The 10,869-nt window shown below is 44.3% G+C and overlaps 1 protein-coding gene across 1 annotated transcript; it reads right to left on the reverse strand.

Moving 5' to 3' along the window:
* Positions 1–649: 649 nt before the first annotated feature.
* Positions 650–9,449, reverse strand: LOC149453310 (uncharacterized). Its single transcript, XM_089688407.1, has 5 exons — positions 9,305–9,449; positions 7,399–7,542; positions 7,223–7,297; positions 6,314–6,455; positions 650–2,926 (listed from the first exon to the last, which is right to left on the reverse strand). The coding sequence occupies exons 2-5, from the start codon at positions 7,489–7,491 to the stop codon at positions 1,437–1,439; spliced, it is 1,800 nt and encodes a 599-aa protein (XP_089544533.1). The 5' UTR covers positions 7,492–7,542; positions 9,305–9,449; the 3' UTR covers positions 650–1,436.
* Positions 9,450–10,869: the final 1,420 nt, after the last annotated feature.

A 10,869-nucleotide genomic window follows, 5' to 3' on the forward strand; every position in this document is an offset into this window, starting at 1 on the left:
CACCCAAAAGGGGAAGTTAAGCTTTAAGCCTTTGTCCCCCTGCTCCCCATTAAGGACTGGCACCTTACACTGCGATCGCCTAGGCTCCTAGCTCCCAATCTGCACCGCCATTTGCGGCTGTCAATCACCAGGTCCCATCCAGTGATTACCTGCCGGCGCTGGCACCCGAGAATCTCCTACAGGGAGGAGGACTGGTTTGTTTACTAACAGTCCTCCTACCTGTCAGAGCGGGACACAGCACAACACAGCCATCCATATCAGTGTGCTTACAGTGAAGCACACAGACCCCCTAGTAAAACATGTCCTGCACACACTTAACCCTTTGATAGCCCCTTATTGTTAACCCCTTCCTGCCCAGTGCCATTAGTACAGTGTCAGTGCTTTTCTTGTTTAACACTGATCACTATATTAGTGTCACTGGGGATGTCAGTGACACCAAGTCAGTTCCCCTCCCCCCAGTGTCAGAATGCCTGCCACAGTCCTGCTATAAGTGGCTGATCGCCGCCATTACTAGTAGAGAAAAAAAGAATCCCAGTATCTATACCACCATTTGTAGACACTATAAGTTTTGCGTAAACCAATTAATTTACACGTATCAGGATTTTTTTTTCAGCGAAGACACGCTGAGCAGAATACATTTTGGCTGAAATTTATGCCGAAATTTGATTTTTTTAATTTTTTTACTGGACGTTTTTAATAGCAAAAAGTCAAAAATATTGTTTTTTCATAACAAACATTTGACATTATTGTAAATTATTCTGGTATTGATACATTGTTTCATTCCTTATAGAGATTCACATTTTTGCTTCAATCTGATTTTATTAGTTGTGGCAAACGGGAATTATAATAAAACAAATCTATAAATATTTCAATACTATTAAGTCTTCAACATATAAAACAGATATATACAGTATAACTACAACCCAAAATATCACAGAGATATACTAAATCCTTATCAGATGGAAGAAGGGCAGAGGGGGAGACATCATGGTGGAGGAAGAATGGATTCTGCTAAGAGTGCACAGAGTCACCGAAGAAGAGTACAGAAAGAAGAACATGCCAATCAGAGGAGAACCATCGGGGTCTGAGGATGGAGGACACCGGGAACACAAGGTGGGAAGAGGTAATGACAGCAACTCTCCTCCACCATCCACACTACATTCTCTCACAATTCTCCTCCCCCCACCATCCACACTACATTCTCTGACAGCTATCTTCCCCCCACCATCCACACTACATTCTCTGACAGCTCTCCTCCCACCATCCACACTACATTCTCTGACAGCTCTCCTCCCCCACCATCCACACTACATTCTCTGACAGCTCTCCTCCACCATCCACACTACATTCTCTGACAGCTCTCCTCCCCCACAGGCCACACTACATTCTCCGACAGCTCTCCTTCCCCCTCCATCCACACTACATTCTCTGGCAGTTCACCTTACACCATCTACAGTGCACTTGGTTTTCAGGTGTTTAACAAGCTTATCTTTTTTATAGAAAGATTTCCCGCACTCTGAACATAAATAGGGACGCTCACCCGTGTGAATTATCTGGTGTTGCGCAAGGTTTCCTTTTCTAGCGAAATATTTCCCGCACTTGCAACATGAATAAGGATGTTCACCCGTGTGAACTTTTTGATGTTCAACAAGATTGTCTTTCCTAAAGAAAGATTTCCCGCACTCTGAACATGAATAAGGACGCTCACCCGTGTGAATTCTCTGATGTTTAACAAGGCATTCTTTATGATTGAAAGATTTCCCGCACTCTGAACATGAAAAAGGACGCTCGCCCGTGTGAATTCTCTGATGTTTGACAAGGCCTCCTTTTTGAGTGAAAGATTTCCCACACTCTGAACATGAATAGGGTTGCACGTCCATGTGAATTCTCTGATGTTTGACAAGGCCTCTTTTATCAGTGAAAGATTTCCCGCACTCTGAACAGGAAAACGGACGCTCACCTGTGTGAATTCTCTGATGTATAACAAGGTCTCCCTTGTCAGTGAAAGATTTCTCACACTCTGAACATGAATAAGGACGCTCAGCCATGTGAATTCTTTGATGTTTAACAAGGTCTGCTTTGTCAGTGAAAGATTTCCCGCACTCTGAACATGAAAAGGGACGTTCACCCATGTGAAATCTTTGGTGTTTCACAAAGTTTCCTTTTTGAGTGAAAGTTTTCCCGCACTCTGAACATGAATAGGGACGCTCACCCGTGTGATACTTCTGGTGTTGCACAAGGTTTCCTTTCTGAGTGAATGATTTCCCACACTCTGAACATGAATGAGGACGCTTACCAATATGAATTTTCTGATGTTTAGCGAGGTCTCCTTTGTCAATGAAAGATTTCCCACACTCTGAACATGAATAGGGACGCTCACCCGTGTGAATTCTCTGATGTCTAATTAGATTATCCTTCTTATAGAAAGATTTCCCGCACTCTGAACATGAATAGGGACGCTCACCCGTGTGATATTTCTGGTGTTGTAGAAGGTTTCCTTTCTGAGTGAAAGATTTCCCGCACTCTGCACATGAATAAGGACGCTCACCTGTGTGAACTCTCTGGTGCTGAATAAAATTTTCTTTCCTATTGAAACATTTCTCACACTCTGAACATGAGAATATATTTCCACCTCTGTGAACTCCTACATGGGGTGAGGAAGATTCCTTGGGATTAGATGCATCTGTTGATCTATCTGCAGTGTGGGATCCTAAATGGACATTTGCACTCCTAGTATGTGATTGGTCAGAAGATTCCCCCTGATCAGAGGGATCCATTGATGTCTCTGGACAGGAAGGTCTGTGATGGATATATGGTGTATTTGGATTCACTCCTGGAGAATCCTGTGTGATGGCATTATCTTCTGACTTCCAATCAGCAGATAATAGAAGACATCTCTCCAAGGAATTCCTGACATCAGCGCCATCTGATGGAGAGAAATGGAAGAAATCTCAGAATTCACAAATAACTGGAGATTTAGCTCCTCCCCCCGTCAGTGGAATAAGTGGAAATGTCGATCTCACAGCTGGGCTCCTGTTCTCCCTCCAAAATCTATCAGAAAAGTGTTCCGGCTGAGTACATAATATGATCTGCAGATGGACCTTCCATATGGTGTCCAGTATCTCCTCCTCATTTGTTGGGAACGTGACGTTATATTGAGGAATGGAGATGGACCTTCCATATGGTGTCCAGTATCTCCTCCTCATTTGTTGGGAACATGACGTTATATTGAGGAATGGAGATGGACCTTTCATATGGTGTCCAGTATCTCCTCCTCATTTGTTGAGAACATGACGTTATATTGAGGAATGGAGATGGACCTTTCATATGGTGTCCAGTATTTCCTCCTCATTTGTTGGGAACACGACATTTATATTTAGGAATGGAGATGGACCCTTTCATCTACACTTCATTTGCTATAAGCAATTAGCTGCAGGGTGCTACACAGGTCCAGGGCAGTGGTCCATCCCTAAGAAATTCAGAACCTGAAGATCCCTCTGAGAGTGCGCCCAGCCTTACGGGAGAAGCCTTGACCATTTATAGGGACCAGTGACTTTGACAGGTAATACGGGGTCAACCTGTTTCTCTGTTACTGTAATAACTAGGACTGTGTTTGTAACGTATTCACCTGACAGTGTAAACTTTTCAAACTTTCAGAGCCTTTTCCTGAACTGCTCAGAGCTTAGACTTAGTCCATCTAACACTACCTATGCCCAGATTTATAATACTGCTGTTCTGGGGTGACTCCATTGCTCCTCCATCCAGTGTGGTGATGCCGTAAGATAATAGTGCAATGGTCTATTAAAGGGTTAGTTTATCTTAACAGAAAAACTAAACGCGACCTAACACAGGACTCCTTTCCCACCCTCCCAGGTACATGTAATGGTGCTGACCAATCAGAATCCATCTAGTCCATCCTGGCAGCGTAGTACGGAGAAGAGAGAGAGCGAGAGCATGGCTTGCCCCCATCCCTCTGTTCTGTTGCAGAACCAGACATTACCCTATCTGGAACCAACTCCTGGTACATACCGGTCTAGTGAACTCAGCCTGGCCCTAACCCAGCAGGTACACTCCCTTACTGCCTAGACAAGAACCGGGCCAGGCCAGTCCACTAAGGGTGTGAGTCCCCTCCAAGGACTGAAAAGGAAGTGGGTTCCATGTATCTTTCTACCCGCAAAGAGGAAAGGACTGGGGGGTGCGGAGATGGATTAGAGTCCCACCCTGAGGACTTCAAGGTAGGACGTAAAAAGGAGAGCGGGTTGAGGACTGCAAGCAAGAATCCTGAACTAAGCCTCCTACCACCCAGTTCCAAGCGATTCATCTACTTTGGAAATAGGAAACACAATAATTGACCACCGGGCTGCTATTGGAAGCTATAGAGCCAAACTGACAGTCACCCTCCCCCTGCCCCCCCCCCCCAAGAAAAACCCACAGTTTACTACGCTTCAGGTATGAAAGAACACAATGAGTGATCAGTACCAATCACTCATTGTGTTCATTCAGGGAAGGAAGGGGCTGGTAAATGTGACATATTTACGGGACCCTTCCGCCACTCTCCATCCCGAAGGATCCTATTGTGTGCTAGCAGCTGCTGGTGGGAAGGAGAGGAGGGAAGCTGGCAGCACTGTGGGGGCACAGGGAGAAATGTATAATGCACATGGAGGGTGCAATTACTAGAACCGATCCCCTGTATGGCTCTCTTTGCAGCAGCTAAAGCCAGCAGGAGGGAGAGGAGAAGAAGCCGGCTTTCAGGTGCTGCAGAGAGAGCCATACAGGGGATCAGTTTGAGTAATTGCTGATCACCCTCACTACCCACATCTGATTCACCCAGCCCCCCTACTGTCCTGGGCCCCATACAGGAGAACCGGTGGAACCCTCTTATCCACGGCCCTGACTGACCAGTTCAGCAGAAGGACTTCCTTTTAAAGCGATGTTTTTGGTGATTGTTCATCCTTTGTTGTAAGCCGGGGCCAGGGTCGCGGCCTACTGTGAGTATGTGGAACCGGATTAAATGCATCATGGGGGGAACTGCATGCTGATACCTTTATATTGTCTCACAAGTGGGTTAGCATCACCTCATAGCTGGAGGCCAAATTATATCACCAGGCCCCACACAAAGAACTACGTATTATCACCTGCCAGCGAAAACCTGTCCTGATACTGGCTACAGAGACATTTTGAAGGGAAAAGCGCTGATTGTCCTCCATCAGCTCTTCATAACACTGCACATGTCACCATGTCCAACCTGGAGGCAAAGAGGGGAACCTCTGCAGGTCTTGCACACTGGGCTTCCAGTCAAGGTTCCTCAGAAGGTTCTGCTCTACAGTAGGCCCTAAATTAACAGTGGAATCGGATCAAAGCCAGCACGGGGGGAACTGCATGCTGATACCTTTATATTGTCTCACACGTGGGTTAGCGTCACCTCATGGCTGGAGACCAAATTATACCAGCCACACCAAGAACTACGTCTTATGACCTGCCAGCAAAACCTGTCCTGATATTGGCTACAGAGACATTTTGAAGGGAAAAGCACTGATTGTCCTCCACCAGCTCTTCATAATACTGCACACGTCACCATGTCCAACCTGGAGGCAAAGAGGGGAACCACTGCAGGTCTTGCACACTGGTTTCCAGTCAAGGTTCCTCGGAAGGTTCTGCTCTACAGTAGGCCCTAACTTAGGCACCTGGCCAATCAGTAGGGCTCACCAAGTGCAAAGCTACCCCTACCTACAGAACCTCCACCACCAACTACCACCGTTCTCTCTCCTGAACTGGCTGCTGATCCTTATCTTGCTTGACTACGTGATATCGAAGGTTAACTGAATTGTACGTTTGGTTCATCTCCCCAATACACTGTAAAGCACCTTCAGTTCTGTACGGGTTCCATAGAATCTGTGTGGCGATGTCCATACCTTTTTATGGCTTAGTTGCATGCCAATACATGAAAAGTCCGGTCCTTGGAACCCATCCCGGGGGCCCGCTAAGGGGAAACTCCACTGTACACTTCAGTCTACATCTTTGCAGCGCCCTCACTTTTCACCTCCCACTACGAGGTCCGGTCTTCTCCTACATATATCCCATCAGAAGCAGGAAGTGACACATACGGGGGAAGGCTCATCACAGCACCAATTGTTAACCCTTGCAACACCACACATTAACCCTTTATTAGGCAAACATATATTTAAACCTTTTAGCACCTGCAGGAGAATGGGAAGATCTGAGGATTATCGAACATTGTTCCTTAAACTACAAGCCTTCTACTCAGAAGTAAAATGAGATTGTGACCCTTTTCTTCCATAGTGCCTGTACTTACTTGTGTTGATGGTTAGAGAAATTTCTTCCTGCTTACTCTTCATAACCATCCCAGCCTCCTCCGTGGACGGCTGATCTCCCCCCACATACGTCTCCTCTTCTTCCATTTTAACCTCAACTTTTATATTAATCCGCTCTTCACCCTAAACCCCAAAATAATGAAAAAAAATTGTGTGTGTGTATATATATATATATATATATAAAAAAAAGTCAAATTAGAAATGTAAAAAATAAAATAAAATACACAAATGACAGCAGATTTGCATTCCTCACTACATCATTTCATGTTTTTTTTTCTTTTTTAAATAAATATAAGAGGTGTGAGTACCTGAATGGGATCTGGTGTCAGGCTCTTGCAGTATCTGTACATAAGAGCTCAGACTGGGAAAAGGAGAAGCATAACAAGCAGCCAATAAGCTGCAATTCTAACAAGGGATGAGAGCAGAGTGACAGAGAGATGAGCTCATCAGTCTGCTGCTTCTCCTTTTACTGTCCAGTCACAGGCTGGGGGAGGAGCAAGACTAGCAGGCGTTACTGACCTAAAGCATATAGTAGATAAATCAGGTCTACTGCCCATTTCGTGTGAGCCTAGGAAGCCAAGGACCCGCTCCCTAGTAGCATATCATCACATCAGCCTGGACTAACAGTAGCAAGAAAAGGCCTACGTCAACCAGTATGCACCTTCCCTTGGAAGAACACAAGGAGGAAGAGGACCCGTGATGGCAGATGACACGCACAGTAAAAAAAAGGATCATATATTGATTTAAAAGAAAAAAAAAAAACACAATAAAAATGTAGGGTGCTTAAAGGAGCTAGAAACCAAAAATGTAGAAACAAGAAACAACATAGAAGAATGTAATCTCATAGCTTAGAATACATATTTAGGTCTACATGCCTACAAGCCACCTACCTGATCATGATGTGGGATCATCTGATCCTCCTGTATGGAATCCTGGGAATACGGAGGATGGGGATAACTCTCACCCTAAACCCCAAAAAATATAAAATATATTTATAAAAAGGATCAAGAGATTACATCTTATAGCTTAGAACACTTTTGAGTTCTAATTACTCAGTCCCACCTACCTGATGATGGTGGGGGATAGTTTGATCTTCCTGTTTGGAATCCCGGGAATACAGAGGACCACCCTCCTCCATAGACTGCTGATCCCCAAACATCTGTTCTTTTTCCACTTTAACCTCAACTTTGATGTCTTTCAGTTCTTCACCCTAAAGACCAAATATGATAGAACGGATTTGTAAAAGGAAACAAGAGACGACATAGAAGAATAAATACAATAAAAAATGTAGCGCTACTCCTTTAGGTACATACACACATATATATATATAACAAATTAATTAGTGATATGTGAACTCAAAATTATATCAAAAAATTGTGATAGTGATATTAAAATTAATTAGTGCCCATTACTCAAAAAATCTACAAAGTTAATTCAGGTAGCCTAAAACATGTGAAAAAAAAAATCCATTTTTATATATATATATAATTCTGTGAATATAAAATCATACGTGCCTCTCGTGTAGTGAAAACCACAATAGAACAATAAATAGAACAGTGCTCTCAAAGTCCAATAAATGCTGATGGTGACCAAAAAATGACAAACAATCGTGCTTCCAATAACTACTGATGGTGACCATAAATTGACAGAAACTCGTGTAGATATTTGTGTGCATGTGAATATGACAATCCGACCACCATCTGGATAAGCCTCTCACCTCATCACTTCGACCCTTGCGGATCAAAGCGCTTTAGTGGATCCCTCTCACGGATCCTCCAAGTAAGCTATCACTCCAAATGTTGCTCCTTGTCGCACCCAAATCTCTCAGAAATTAGTACTCCACCAATGGCTCCTCTCCAGGTAAGATACAGCATCAATCTCTCAAATGAGACATAAAATAGATCCTCCCATAGTGCAGTATATTTTATTTGTGAAGTAGGGACAAATAACAAACATCCTCACTCACGTAGCAGCCGTATCCAATTCAAAACCTCATGCTTTCGGATGAGGGCATGTATGTATGGGTGTACAGGTGTACCAAGATGGCCACCACGCCGGAAATGCGTCACTACGTCAGGCCGACGCGTTGCGTCACAGTGTCATGTGACTTCCTTAGGGCTCTATGGGAGGATCTATTTTATGTCTCATTTGAGAGATTGATGCTGCATCTTACCTGGAGAGGAGCCATTGGTGGAGTACTAATTTCTGAGAGATTTGGGTGCGACAAGGAGCAACATTTGGAGTGATAGCTTACTTGGAGGATCCATGAGAGGGATCCACTAAAGCGCTTTGATCCGCAAGGGTCGAAGTGATGAGGTGAGAGGCTTATCCAGATGGTGGTCGGATTGTCATATTCACATGCACACAAATATCTACACGAGTTTCTGTCAATTTATGGTCACCATCAGTAGTTATTGGAAGCACGATTCTTTGTCATTTTTTGGTCACCATCAGCATTTATTGGACTTTGAGAGCACTGTTCTATTTATTGTTATATTGTGGTTTTCACTACAAGAGAGGCACGTGTGATGTTATATTCACAGAATTATATATATATATATAAATTGATTTTTTTTTTTCACGTTTTAGGCTACCTGAATTAACTTTGTAGATTTTTTGAGTAATGGGCACTAATTAATTTTAATTGATATCACTATCACAATTTTTTTATGTAATTTGAGTTCACATATCACTAATTAATTTGTGTTATATATATATATATATATATATATATATATATATATATATATACATGTATGTACCTAAAGGAGTAGCGCTACATTTTTTATTGTATTTATTTATGACAATCACTGGTATATGATTTAATGTTAGCAGCTTCTCTTGGTTTATTATATAGTTGAAACACTTGTGAGCGCAGGAGGTTCACACCACTACTGTGACATAGAAGAATGTTATCTCAAAGCGTAGAATTCTACATTGAATATGAGTTCTAATTGCTCAGTTCCATCTACCTGATGATGGTGAGGGATGGCATGGCCTTCCTGTGTGGAATACCGGGAATACAGAGGACGGGGACATCTCTCTGGTGGGTTCCCATGACTGGATCCATCTGTAGGAAACACACACACTGACTGAATACATTGTTTCTATGTGTTTATCAGATGATGGGGGATCTAGGTGGACCCTCCGTACTGCTCTCTCCTTTCCAATAAAGTCTCCTCTTACCCGGTGATGTGAGGGGCGGCTGATTGTCCATCATGACGTCCTTGTAGAGGTCCTTGTGTCCTTCTAAATACTCCCACTCCTCCATGGAGAAATAGACAGTGACACCCTGACACCTTATAGGAACCTGACACACACAATGATACAGTCACCATCCAGACACATCCCTTGTCTGTTACTGGAGAATGTCCCAGAATTCCCGGCACCGCTCACCTCTCCTGTCAGCAGATCATGGATTTTGTTGGTGACTTCCACAATTTTCTTGCAATTGTTCCTCTTGGTTTCAGGGAATGAGGTGAAGGCACTGTGATGGTTAAATGGTCACCAGAAGAACTCTGCACACCAGTAGGATCATGTGACCTCCCAGAATCCTACTCACCTCTCCGGTCAGGTCTGTGTTTTATAAATAGAGATGAGTGATGCCATGTGACCTCCCAGAATCCTCCTCACCTCTCCGGTCAGGTCTGTGTTTTATTAATAGAGATGAGATTGACGTCATGTGACCTCCCAGAATCCTCCTCACCTCTCCGGTCAGGTCTGTGTTTTATTGATAGAGACAAGAGTTACATCATGTGACCTCCCAGAATCCTCCTCACCTCTCCGGTCAGGTCTGTGTTTTATTAATAGAGATGAGAGTGATGACATGTGACGTCCCAGAATCCTCCTCACCTCTCCAGTCAGGTCTGTGTTTTATTAACAGAGATAAGAGTGATCTCTCCCTCTCTTCCGGCGCATTCCCCTACCCTCTGAAGCATGCACACATCACCCCCATACTTAAAAATCCCTCCCTGGACCCCAATGACCCGAACAACCTCAGAACCATCTCCCTGCTCCCATTCACATCCAAACTCCTCGACTGCTTAGTCTAAACTCGCCTAAGCTCTCACCTCAATGACAACAGCCTCCTCGATCCCCTACAGTCCGGCTTCCGTGCCCTACATTCCACTGAAACCGCCTTACTCAAACTCTCCAACGACCTTCTAACCGCCAAAGCTAATGGCCTCTATTCAGTGCTCCTACTCCTTGACCTCTCCGCGGCCTTCGACACAGTCGACCACCCACGCCTCCTCAAAAAACTACACTCCCTCGGCCTCAGAGATTCCGCTCTCTTCTGGCTCTCATCCTACCTATGACAACGCTCTTTCGGCGTTACCTATAACGCTACCACCTCCCCTTCACTCCCCCTCTCTGTTGGGGTCCCTCAAGGCTCCGTCCTCGGGTCTCTTTTCTTCTCCATCTACACCTCCTCCCTTGGCCAATTCATACACTCTCACGGCTTCAACTACCACCTCTATGCAGACGACACACAAATCTATCTCTCAACACCCCACCTCACCCCCTCAGTCTCCACCCG

The sequence above is a fragment of the Staurois parvus genome, unplaced genomic scaffold (assembly GCF_062004578.1).
Source record: "Staurois parvus isolate SC_StPar_1 unplaced genomic scaffold, SC_StPar_1.0 ptg000449l, whole genome shotgun sequence".
Lineage (NCBI taxonomy): Eukaryota > Metazoa > Chordata > Amphibia > Anura > Ranidae > Staurois > Staurois parvus.

Excerpts from the sequence above, each read along its gene's own strand:
- LOC149453310 (XM_089688407.1), bottom strand. The coding sequence starts at position 7,491 with ATGTTTGGGGATCAGCAGTCTATGGAGGAGGGTGGTCCTCTGTATTCC. Across the intron at positions 7,298-7,398 it reads CTATCCCCCACCATCATCAG|GGTGAGAGTTATCCCCATCC; the intron begins GTAGGTGGGACT and ends TTTGGGGTTTAG. Across the intron at positions 6,456-7,222 it reads TGATCCCACATCATGATCAG|GGTGAAGAGCGGATTAATAT; the intron begins GTAGGTGGCTTG and ends TTTGGGGTTTAG.